Source organism: Oncorhynchus clarkii, chromosome 6 (genome assembly GCF_045791955.1).
Source record: "Oncorhynchus clarkii lewisi isolate Uvic-CL-2024 chromosome 6, UVic_Ocla_1.0, whole genome shotgun sequence".
Taxonomy (NCBI): Eukaryota; Metazoa; Chordata; class Actinopteri; order Salmoniformes; family Salmonidae; genus Oncorhynchus; species Oncorhynchus clarkii.
In genome coordinates this window covers 57,609,792-57,623,406 of record NC_092152.1, presented here as the reverse complement: position 1 = coordinate 57,623,406, position 13,615 = coordinate 57,609,792, and the positions used below count along the sequence as shown (strand labels likewise).

At 41.9% G+C, this 13,615-nt stretch overlaps 1 protein-coding gene across 1 annotated transcript in view; it reads right to left on the bottom strand.

Annotated features, from left to right (window-relative positions):
* Positions 1 to 13,615, bottom strand: part of LOC139412407 (neural-cadherin-like) — a 185,887-nt gene that overhangs the window by 50,506 nt on the left and 121,766 nt on the right. The window contains exon 21 of the mRNA XM_071159210.1: positions 6,522 to 6,748. Coding sequence (XP_071015311.1) covers positions 6,522 to 6,748 — 227 coding nt within the window. The remainder of the gene's footprint in view (positions 1 to 6,521; positions 6,749 to 13,615) is intronic.

The window sequence follows — 13,615 nt, the reverse complement described above, 5'->3', positions numbered from 1 at the left end:
TCCAGCTGTGCCAATTGTACATATGTTGGGTCTTAATTTGGTCCCCCTGTTGCAGGAGGACCTTCCTTTAATTTTTTGAGGTTGAAAAAGGCTTCTGAAGCTTGTAATTACAAACAACGCATCAACCCCTTCAAAATTGTCCATTACTTATCATCCACATAAATAATTCACATTTCCTGTTGCTTCAGGATTATTTTCTTACTGTAGGAAACTAGCTCACATTAAGATCCTACATCTGTAAGATCTTGAGGCAATGTATGTTATGTTTGAGAAAGAATGAAGAGCTTTCTGTTGTGTCATCACTAAATGTGCAGAGGTTCATTCTCTGAAAGCAGACCAATGGCGACTTCATAATTGTATAGCAACAGTTTATGGTGTATTGTTATCTGTCTGCCTTAGGCATTTCATCACTTTACCTATATCAATCAAATATGACTTTATAAGTATGCTATACACCATAACAAAGATTGTGATGCAGTAATAATAACCTGCTGCTCATTGACAAAAACGTTAGAAATGTATCACACTGATGGTAATTATAATGCTGCATGATCATTGAGGAAAACGTGACCAGTAATTATAAAACACTATGTTGCTGTACATAAAAAGTGATTATGATTATACATATAATGCATTATGAGTATTGGTATACGGAATTTTAAGCCTATGAGTCTTTATGTGTGTCTATAACTATTTTTATATCAGTGAAGGCTCCTCAGAGGAGAAAGGAGAGGACCATCCTCCTCAGTGAATTTAATAAAAATAAAAATTGTATAACATTTAGAAAGTTATCCTTTTTAGATAAAACTATACGAAATAAAATCACATCACTGAATAACTGATTAAACCACACTATTGTGCAAAGAAGGTCTACAGCAGCCTCAACAGCATTCTGTAGGGTAGCACCATGGTGTAGCCGGAGGACAGCTAGCTTCCGTCCTCCTCTGTGTAAATTGACTTCAATACAAAACCTAGGAGGCTCATAGTTCTCACCCCCTTCCATAGACTTACACAGTAATTATGACAACTTCTGTGCTCTTGCAGATTGAACTGACATGTTGTCCACCAAATCAAAGGATCAGAGAAATAATCTAGTACTGAAATCATAAGCTACAGCTAGCTAGCACTGCAGTGTATAAAATGTGGTGAGTAGTTCAAATCAAATCCAATTTTACTTGTCACATACACATGGTTAGCAGATGTTAAAACCTCTTAAGTCTACCCCCTCCTTTTTCGAACATTCTGTTAAAAATCGCGCAACTTTTCAGCGTCCTGCTACTCATGCCAGGAATATAGTATATGCATATGATTAGTATGTGTGGATAGAAAACACTCTGAAGTTTCTAAAACTGGTTAAATCACGGCTGTGACTATAACAGATTGTGTGTTTCATCGAAAAGCGCAAGAAAAACTGCTCTTTGAAAGCTAAAAATAATTTCCATGCGTCACTTTCATGGGTTGTTAAAAGGGCACAAAATTAATTATGGACCTGCATGCAAATCCTACAGATTCCACATGATGTCGCCATTGTCGTCATTTTCCAGGGACTTTTTTGTTGGTAAATCCAACTAACTGGATTCAATTTCTTCCGGTCTCAGCCAGGATGTTGTGAGGTGCACATTTTCAGCCATTGATTTGAAGACGAGGAGCTATTGAATACACATCGCCCTGTAATCATTTTGATAGATTATAAACGTTTACTAATACCTAAAGTTGGATTACAAAAGTATTTCGAAGTGTTTTGTGAAAGTTTATCGTCAACTTTTTTAATTTTAAAAAATGACGCTGCGTTTTAAAACGATGTTTTTTTCTGAATCACACAGCTTCCATAGAAAGCTATTTTGGGTATATATGGACCGATTTAAACGAAAAAAAGACCCAATAGTGATGTTTATGGGGCATATAGGAGTGCCAAGAAAGAAGCTCGTCAAAGGTAATGAATGTTTTATATTTTATTTCTGCGTTTTGTGTAGCGCCGGCTAAGCTAAATCTTTGTTTACGTCGCATTCAGGCATTTTGAGGTGTTGCATGCTATCAGATAATAGCTTCTCATGCTTTCGCCGAAAAGCATTTTAAAAATCTGACTTGTTGGCTAGGTTCACAACGAGTGTAGCTTTAATTCAATACCCTGCATGTGCATTTTGATGAACGTTTGAGTTTTAACGAGTACATTTAGCATTTAGCGTAGCGCATTTGCATTTCCAGGTGTCTACTTGAGACATCTGCGTCTCAAGTAGGAGCAAGAAGTTAATGCGAGTGTAGCGAAATGCTTGTGCTTATAGTTCCGACAATGCAGTAATAACCAACGAGTAATCTAACCTAACAATTTCACAACAACTACCTTATACACACAAGTGTAAAGGGATGAAGAATATGTACATAAAGATATATGAATGAGTGATGGTACAGAATGGCACAGGCAGTTGACTCAAAGAGAGAGAAAGACAATGGTTGAACAGATTTAAACAAATTGATTTCTGCCAAAATGAAGGGGAAGCAAGAGAGAAATAGAGATTATCATTTTTTTCACTTTCAGTTTCACTAGAAAATGCAGCTAGCTAGTTTAGCCAACTGAAACACCCCCGCATCAAACAGAGGGATGCTATGTTAGCTGGCTATGACTTTCCAACACAACACTGGAACTCTTCCAAGTCAATGTAAGCTTTTGGTATTACTCATTTATTGCCACTGGGGCCCGGCGGTGTAACTACTTACTGACTGTACACTAACATTACTGCATGATTGTTGCGGGTTTACTAACGTGTTAGTTCTATTAGTTATGCTGACTATGACATTACTTTAGCTAATATGGTGACAACGATGTAGGCTGTGTGTAGCGGTTTGGTTAGGAAAGGCTATTTCGCCTGGTCACATACAGCTGATGCAGCTGGTGCATTGAAGTCCACAAGTGAAGGGAAGAGGTGAAGGGGAGGGCATTAATGTGAGAAGGAATACAACGTGGCTGCTATGAAAGTGAACTGTGTTTACAGGTGATCAGGCGTGTATTCATTCCGCCGATTATGTTGAAAAGGTTTCTTAAACGGAAGCAAACGAAACAAAAAGGGGATAAACATACCTGAATTTGTCGAATAGAAATTCTTGTTTGCAACTGTTGGACTAATGATTACACCCTACATCAACTAGATGCAGGCAAGAGTGTGCAAGTTGGGACTAAATGTCACTGTCTGTCACCACAAATTTGTCTCTCGACCTGTGTGCACCTATTTTGTAAACTTTAATTCATAGGCTAGGTTGTAGCAACCTCATAATGGGTATAGGGAAAATGTGAGTATCATGTAGTAGCCTAAACCTATCGGTGTTACATTGAACTGGGTGAATGGAATTTAAATGAGAGTCATCCAATATGCTGTAATAGAAATAAGGCCATGCTCATTAAAAAAATAATTGTCCTCCCTTATCTTTAACAGCACTGACCACCACTGGTTTATACTGCATTGTTACTGTATCATAGTGCATTATGAGTACATGTATAATGCTGTATAATGCATTATTAATATGGACTTCATAGAATTTGTTACCAGAAAAGTTGTTTTCCTACTTCACTCTGTCACTGTGTGAAGTGTCTCTCACCTCATGTTTTTAGGCGTTATCTATTTCTGTCAGTGTGTCTCTGCCTGTGCCACATCACAGGGTATGTGTATGGGAGGGGTTGAGCGGGAGACGAGGAGGAGGAGTGGGGAGGGGGGCATAAGGGGGATATGAGGTGGAAAACAGAGGGGTAAATGGGGAGAAGAGGGGAGAGCCCTTGGGAGTGGAGCATGCTGAGATTTCCACTTCCTCAATCCCAGCAGGCTACAGGGGGATCTTGAATGTTCAAAGCCAGAGACACGCACACTGGGAGAGAGCGGAAAGAGGAAATGGGAGAAGGGCATACAGGGGGAGATATGGTAGGGATGGGCTATCAGAGATCAGGGGCAACAAATAAAACACTGTTTAAAAGTTACAAACATCAGGAGCTCCCTCTCCCCATGCCTGTTCCATCACTACACTCACAACTCAACCAATATCACATGTCCTACTGAACCAATTCAAAATCAACAGACCTTGAGCCAATCACCAGCAGAGCTAGAATATACACTATATATACAAAAATATGTGGACACCCCATCAAATTAGTAGATTTGGCTATTTCAGCCACACCCGTTGCTGACAGGTGTGTAAAATCGAGCACACAGCCAATCTCCATAGACAAACATATCCGTAAAAATGCAACACTCACTACCAAGTTCCAAACTGCCTCTGGAAGCAACATCAGCACAATAACTGTTTGTTGGGAAATGGGTTTCCATGTCCGAGCAGCCTCACACCACGCCTAAGATCACCATGCGCAATGCAAAGCGTAGGCTGGAGTGGTGTAAAGCTCACCACCATTGGACTCTGGAGCAGTGAAAACGTGTTCTTTGGAGTGATGAATCACGCTTCACCAATCTGAGAACGCTACCTGCCCAAATGCATAGTGTAAACTGTAAAGTTTGGTGGAGGAGGAATAATGGTCAGTGGCTGTTTTTCTTGGTTCGGCCTAGGCCCCTTAGTTCCAGTGAAGGGAAATCAACACTACAGCATACAATTTCTGATCGGTGTGGAAGAACTTGACTGGCCTGCACAGAGCCCTGACCTCAACCCCGTCGAACACCTTTGGGATGAATTGGAACACCGACTGCGGGCCAGGCCTAATCACCCAACATCAGTGCCCGACCAACCTCACTAATGCTTTTGTGGCTGAATGGAAGCAAGTCCCTGCAGAAATGTACCAACATCTAGTGAAAAGCCTTACCAGAAGAGTGGAGGCTGTTACAGCAGCAAAGGTGGGACCAACTCCATATTAATGCCCATGATTTTGGAATGATGTGTCCACATACTTTTGGTAATGTAATGTACTTCAAAACGCCGTTTTTATTATGTGACTTAGGGGTGGCATTTTCCTACTCAATATCATCGACTGGCAAGACACTGACAAAGAGTATGTAGGGCTAGGCTTGGATATTTCAATATAACTTACTTATAATAATTTTGGGATTGTCCATGTACCCAGACAACACAGAACCCAGAAGTGAAGTCTCACAACAAAAGGCCTGGAAGCAGTGATCTATAACACAAAAGGGTCCTCTTTCACTCTCCCAAAATCAACCAAAACATCCCTTCTCTCTAGCTGCCTTATTACTTCTACAAGAGGAACATAGAACTTGGTCTACATATCAATGAATTTAACCACAGGAAACCAATATCTACTTTCTTAAAACTGTCAGGAGTGCACTAAGAATTGAAATGCTCTACCAGCAAGGGAAATCTACATTGCCATGTCAGAAACAGAGAGAGAGAGCGAGAGATAGAGAGAGAGAAAACATAATTTTGTCTCATATTTCCATTACTCTAGAATTGCAAACATTAATAACCGCAGCCGTCCCCCCTCCCTATTTCCCTCTCCGCGCTCACCATCTCTCGCCACGCTTCACATCTCATTGTGATCAATATATTTTCAGAGGGGCACACGGAATCCAGATGAAAGAGCACAGACAATCCACAAACCACACCTGAAGCATCCACAATCTCTCTCTCTTCTTCACTTCTCTCTCTCCCTTTCTCTTTCTTTCTTTCTCTCTTTCACTGATTTCCCTCTCCTTCCCTAACTCTGTCTGTCCCCCCCTCTATCTCTTTCTCTCCCTATTTCCCTCTAGCTTTCAACTGCATGAAGGAGGAAGTGAACGTGCGCCTCAATGAAGAGATGTCAGAACAAGATGAAGCAGGGTCTAAGTGTTGGGTAAGGTTCAAATGTTGAAATTGTACATTTCGTCATTTAACAGACGCTCTTATACAGACCGACTTACAGGAGTATTAGGGTTATAAGTGCCTTGCCGAGATATTTCACCTAGTCAGCTTTGGGATTCGAACCAGCGACATTTTTGGTTACTGGCCCAACGTGGTAAACCACTAGGCGATTTAATGGTCTGGTTTAACTTCAAAGATTGTTCCTGTGTAACAACTACACTGTAAGGCTCCACAGCCCACATTAATCTATAGCTGGTCTGGTGAATACAGTCCAATACTGCAATAACTAATGTACTCAAAGTGACAGCAACATAATAACAGCTTCAGACATATTATGCCGTAATTGACATTGCAATGTTACATCATCTATTCGTAACATCCACATAAACCGGCTCAAAAAAACTAGAGGGTTACGTTTTTCATTACGTGGAAAAACACAAGGCTACACAAATACATATTGCATATTTTTTTCGATTGAAATCCCTCTCTCTTCAAAATAGGCTAGCAACAGTCCCTGAGTGACTGCATTTTCCATATTTTGACCATACAAGTAAATGTCTTCTGTCCAGTAATTCTGTGTGTATTTTCAGTGGCGTTCGAATTAGGGTTGCATCTTCTAATGCTTAACGTTGAGTGAGGCTCATTAAAATAATCACATAATCGTTCTAGGTTCATTTGGAACTCACTGAAAATCACAGTATCTCCAACAGGATCACTTCCAGGGTCATCAGTACCTTTTGTTTGTGAGCGGCGAGGTATCCCTGTAGCCTCTCTGCTCTGAGGAAGGGACTGCTGTGCACTGCGAAGCGCACGTCCAGTGTCCTCTCCCGGACGTCCGTCAGGCTGAAGACGTTGATGTCGTCAACGCCCACCGCCAACATCTCCGACAGGAAGTCCACCAGCAGTTCATAACGACTCCTCAAGCTACCACGCTGCTCAATAAAATCCTTCGCTGTGATGTCTGCAACACACACACACACACACACAAGTAGACACACAAACAAACAAACAAAGTTATACAAGCCAACATATGCCACATGACTCGTCCCTCTCGTTTTCCTAGGCAGAAACAGATGCATCCCTAAAATCTCTTCAATGAGCAGGAGAAACAATAAACAGAATAACAGACAAGATCTGCTTGTGACTTGTACTCTTATTAGAGAGACACTCCGTAGCTGTAATACTGGGCATATATATTCTAAAAGATAAAGAGCTGTACTCATGAAAAATGCATGTCCTTGAAAACAGCTCTGGATGTATTTAAGGAACATTAAAGTTGTGCGAGGACCATGTTCCCAGACCTGACCTGACAGGCCCTGTCAATCGCCTCTCCTCTCCCTTCCTGAGAGCCACTGGCCCTGGCCCAGCAAGAGAGACACCACCCAGCCCTGCTATACAATGTCACAGTCACAGCCAACGCTCACACAGACAGACCACTCTGGCCATGTCGGGGATATTGAGCGGGGGGAGATGGTAGAGGACGGAACAGCCTTCAACCTCAATTTGGAGCACGGCATCGCTGCCAAAGAGAGGGTGCCAAGGTGAGAAAGCTCCTGAGCCGAGGCCGACTCTAATTGAGTCAACACCTTCTAGCATGGGATTAGGAGAGAGAGGGAAGCTGGGGATGGAGCAGGGGCCCTGGGCTTTACCTCCCCCACTCCCCTCAGTCCCCTGGGCCCTGTTTGACACAGACAGGGTCCCCCTACTGCTCCAATCGAAACTCTTCAGCACACAGGAGACAGGTGGAAAAGATAGGGAAAGAGATTTCATCCAATTTCAATGACATCAGTGACATAGTTATAAATTGTTTTAAAGGAAAAGGCTCCAATAATCATATCTGATGACTGAAACGTTGAATAAATGCATGTTTTTGAATTTGGGTGTTTCTACAAAGTTTAGTGTGTGTAACTGTCTGACTGAATGTGTGTGTGTGTGTGCGTGCATGTGACGTGTATATGTGAGTGCATGTGTGTAACTTTCTGACAATGTGTGTGTCTGTGTGCTCTCATCTCTCCCACTCTTAATCCCCAGGCTGACGGCAGGCTTTAAGTGTCATGCTGCGAACACCTGAGCGGTGTCAATCTGGGATCATTAGGTCCTGAGGAGTGCCAGTGTTGCTCAGTGTGATTAAGGCCACGGGAACAGACAGAGGGAGGAATCCTAGATTGACATTAAGAGAATGGAAATGGAACTCAGCGAGAGGATGCTGCTGCCGATGCTACTGCCGTCTGTCTGGTCTCATTACCAGTGCGGTGGGAGACAGACAGGGACTCTCTTTAACACGGAGGGCCAGGTTGACACCTGGCTTTGATCCAAAGCAAAGATCACATCGACTCTCCTTCCCACGGGCATTAGACACACACACACACACACACACACACACATACACACACACACACACACACACACAGTGGCGGATTTAGGTGTTGGCGACATGGGCAGCTGCCCGCACACAATTCTTTGGAATGGTGACATTTGCGCGATAGGTTTTCCCAGCACTCATTTGCACGTCATGTCAATGATATCATGTCACCGTGTGGGACAATTAACCTTGTCAGAGTGGGCGACCTGATTCTAGTTTGTGAGCTAGGCAGGCTACTGCCTGGGAAGGTCTCCCACTCAGAAGTACGAGATGGAGAGGAGGGCAGGGGTAGGAAGCCCGAGGTAGGGGGAGCGAGGGAATCTATCAAATAGCGCACCTCTAACTTGGTACGTTAATAATGCAATTAGTAAATCAGTCACACTACGAAACGCTACCAAATAAATTCATAATACTGTGAATATATACAGTTGGAGTCGTAAGTTTACATACACCTTAGCCAAATACATTTAAACTCAGGTTTTCACAATTCCTGACATTTATTATTTATTTCAGCTTTTATTTCTTTCATCACATTCCCAGTGGGTCAGAAGTGTACATACACTCAATTAGTATTTGGTAGCATTGCCTTCATATTGTTTAACTTGGGTCAAACGTTTCGGGAAGCCTTCCACAAGCTTCCCACAATAAGTTGGGTGAACTTTGGCCCATTCCTCCTGCCAGAGCTGATGTAACGGAGTCAGGTTTGTAGGCCTGCTTGCTCACACACGCTTTTCACACCCATTTGCGACCAAGCTTTAACTTCCTGACTGATGTCTTGAGATGTTGCTTCAATATATCCACATAATTTTCCCCCTCATGATGCCATCTATTTTGTGAAGTGCACCAGTCCCTCCTGCAGCAAAGCACCCCACAACATGATGCTGCCACCCTCGTGCTTCATGGTTGGTATGGTCTTCTTCGGCTTGCAAACCCCCCCCCCCCTTTTCCTCCAAACATAACGATGGTCATTATGGCCAAACAGTTCTATTTTTGTTTCATCAGACCAGAGGACATTTCTCCAAAAGTATGATATTTGTCCCCATGTGCAGTTGCAAACTGTAGTCTGGCTTTTTTATGCAGCTTCTGGAGCAGTGGCTTCTTCCTTGCTGAGCGGCCTTTCAGGTTATGTCGACATAGGACTCGTTTTACTGTGGATCCAGATACTTTTGCACCTGTTTCCTCCATAATTTTCACAAGGTCCTTTGCTGTTGTTCTGGGATTGATTTGCATTTTTCGCACCAAAGTACGTTCATCTCTAGGAGACAGAACGCGTCTCCTTCCTGAGTGGTATGACGGCTGCATGGTCCCATGGTGTTTATATTTGCGTACTATTGTTTGTACAGATTAACGTGGTACCTTCAGGCGTTCTAAAGCCATGGCTTCTAAAGCCATGACATTTTTTTCTGGAATTTTCCAAGCTGTTTAAAGGCACAGTCAACTTAGTGTATGTAAACTTCTGACCCACTGGAATTGTGATGCAGTGAATTATAAGTGAAATAATCTGTCTGTAAACAATTGTTGGAAAAATGACTTGCGTCATGCACGAAGTAGAAGTTCACACTGACTTGCCAAAACTATAGTTTGTTATTAGCAAGACATTTGTGGAGTGGTTGAAAAAAACGAGTTTTAATGACTCCAACCTAAGTGTATGTAAACTTCCGACTTCAACTGTAGTTTCACAGACATATTGTTGCATTTTTTTCTGGTTTGTGCGAAATCGTTAAGAATAATATAAAACCAGTCTGCAGACCACCAAGGTGAATTGGTTGAGTCTTGACTCTTGGTTGACAGTGTTGAGGGATAGGTAATGTATTAGTGCCAAATCAACACAAATGGATAAGAAAAGGTCTAAGCCATCAGGTGCCCAGTTTAGGAAAAAGAGGGAAGAAGAAGAGGAGAAACGCGCAAAAGATAAATATTTGCAGCTATGTCATCTCTTTATGAGTATAATATAATTATGCATGCAATGAAATAGGCTAGTATAACACTTATGTTGTTAGCCTATGTTGCTATGTTGCTTGCTATGCTATTACACATAGGGCGACACTATTTCGTCTTCTGTCCAACTAGCTTACATAACATTGGATATCATTTCACACAGTTTCATCATGATAATGTGTGTAGCCTGCAGCAAAATGATTACCACCTAACTAGCACATTATGGATTTGGTTAAGTTTCATTGAGGTGACATCATAAAGATTTTCTGTGATAGTATTGACTAGGTCCTGAGCTCATTAAGGGGAATTTCCAATGCTGTTGGCTAACAGACGTCTATTATGCTGATATTTTGTGATATATTTAATATTTTGGGGTGTCTTATGCCTATAATTAGCCAAGGAGGTTGTATGGTTCATTTAGTTCCTATTCTGAAAGTTTGATAAATTGTGCATAATGTATTTAGGGTGTCAGGGTGTCAGACTCATATACTGTATTTCATGCAAATTCAGGGACACTTCTGAATTTTCTTTGGAGCACCCTCTGGCACTGGCCAGGATGAGGAGCCATCTACCTCCTCAGCCACACAGGCCTCTTCAGAAATGATCTCAGAGAATCAGGATGAGGAGCCATCCACCTCCTCAGCCACACAGGTGTCTTCACAAATGTTGTCTGAGCCTGAGGATGAGGAAGACCCATTTAATGACCCAACTAATGCCCATGTGCTCTCCGTTAGAAATGCCTGTAGCAGTATCCCCACCAAATCCTGCTGCTGAGGATGAACCACTGTCTACAGACCCTGCTGACTGGCCTTCGGTTCTGACCGACAGAATTCGGACACAACCAGTTTGCAGATGACCAAGTGAGGTACCACCTAACTTTGTTTTCCCAAGGAATGAGAGTAATGGAAGAAGTTGCCACCACCAGTATTTCAGGAAGACCTTGGTGAGTGGTGAACAAATATCCCTAGAAGTTGGTTGGTGTATTCTGAAAGAAACAACAGCCTCTTCTGCCTCTGCTGCAAACTCTTTTCTAAGAAGACAATGTATTTAGAAAACTCATGACTGACAGACATGCAAGTTCTTTGCTGACATCGCACGACAGCAGTCCAGAACTCCAAAACTGCATGAAAACAAGGAAAGAACTGTCAATGAGGATCAAAAAAATGGGAAGCAATTGATAAACATGAGATGGCACTTATGGAGGCTTGAGAGGACAAGATGGAGAGAGGTGTTGACACGTCTGACTGTTATTGTGCAGTCTCTGGCAGTTAGAAATCTGGCACTAAAGGGGACACACAGAAACACTGTACTCTCCATCAAATGGACATTTCCTCAAAGAGGTTGAATCCCTCTATCCCTCATTCCATTCCTCCCCCATCCCTCCCTTCTGCCTAACTCTGGGGCCCACCTCACCTGTTTGCATCTCTCTAAGGTCCTGTTTCAGGGGATCAATAAAAAAGAGAAATTGGAAAAAATATATTCAGTTTCCCTCTGGGATTAACACCAATACTAACCTCTGAGTCTGTCTCAAGGTCCTATTGACCCAGTCAACTGAGACCCCCTACTCTGTCACCATCAGCGTGTCTGTCTGCTGACCTGACATGACAGGGGCATGCTAGTCTCTTTTAATGGAGGTAGTTTGTATTTACTGTCCCCTACGTATTTGGACAATTTGATCCAATCATGAAAGAGCACCTTAACCGTGTCCAAAAAGGGACCTCGAGTCACACCACCAGCTACCTTGGCCACCAAATACAGAATGAACTCACCGAGTTGTTGAGCAGCAAGATCATTTACATTTTTTTGAGTGACATCAAGCTGGCAAAATTCTTAAAGGTGTCATAAGTATTTGGACAAATTCACTTATAGTATATGACGTTTAGTCAATAGTTTAGTATTTGGTCCCATATTCCTAGCATGCAATGAATACATCAAGCTTGTGACTACATACTTGTTGGATGTATGTGCAGTTTGCTGTGGTTGTGTTTCGGATGATGTTGTGCCCAATAGAAATGAATTGTAAATAATGTAGTGTCATTTTGGAGTCACTTTAATCTGTAACTTTCTCACTCATCATTATTCATGATTCATTCATTATGGTCCATAATCATGGTAGCATCCACATGAATGTAGAAGTGTTCAGAAACATAGTCGAGTCTTATTTACAATAAAAGTGACTCCAAAATGACACAATACATTATTAACCATTGATTTCTATTGGGGCACAACATAACCCGAAACACAACCAAAACAAACTGCAAATGCATCCAACACATTTGTAGAGTCACAAGCTTGATGTAGTCATCGTGTGCTAGGAATCTGGGATTAAAATACAACACTTTTGACTAAAGTTAATACCAAGTGAATTTGTCAAAAATAATTATACACCTTCAAATGGGGGGACTAGACACATACAGTGCATTGATTTCTAAATGGTACAACAGGTATGTATGAAAATACCCTCAAATAAAAGGTGCCATTCTGGACTGTTGCCTCATATTAAACATTTGATCTCAAATCCAAAATGGTGGAGGGCAGAGCCAAATTCAAAGTTTCAGCTTCACTGTCCAAATAAATACGTAGGGGACAGTAAATACAAACTACCTCCATTAAAAGAGACTAGCATGCCCCTGTCATGTCAGGTCAGCAGACAGACACGCTGATGGTGACAGAGTAGGGGGTGTCAGTTGACTGAGTCAATAGGACCTTGAGACAGACTCAGAGGTTAGTATTGGTGTTAATCCCAGAGGGAAACTGAATATATTTTTTCCAATTTCTCTTTTTTATTGATCCCTGAAACAGGACCTTAGAGAGATGCAAACAGGTGAGGTGGGCCCCAGAGTTAGGCAGAAGGGAGGGATGGGGGGAGGAATGGAATGAGGGATAGAGGGATTCAACTTTGAACTTTTTCAAACTAATCTCACAGCCAGAAAAGGACACACTCAAGCTGTTTCAAAGTTCTTTATTCAACATACTAGACATTCCCCAGAGGGCTGTGCATTTGAGAGAGAGAGCGAAACAGAGTGAGAGTGTGTACTTGTTTTCCTTCCTTATCAGGACCCCAACGTCCTAATAATTCACTTGAATGGCCTGACAAGGTAGGAAAACAATAAAGAGTTTGAAAAGTCTGGACTTATTTCATGTCCTGAATTTGTTAAAATGCTATTTTAAGCTTAAGGGTTAGATTTCGTGTTTTGGGGTTAAGGTTAGGTTTGTAGTATGTCTGTTTATGGGGGTGTTTACCCTGAATTGCACTGGCCCATTGTAATTCTAAGGTTAGGGTTAGGTTTCGGGTTAGGGTTAGGGCTTTTGGGGTTAAGGTTGGGTTAAAGTTAGGGTTAGGTTAAGGGTTAGGGAAAATAGGATTTTTAATGGTCAACATTTTTTACTCCCCACAAAATCCTGAATTTTCACAAAAATAAAGCTGTGTGTGTATGTGTGTGTGTGTGTGTTTCTTTGAGGATGTACTAAAAAAGGAATGTCCTCTCATTGTCTACTGCGTTTATTTTCAGCAAACTTAACATGTGG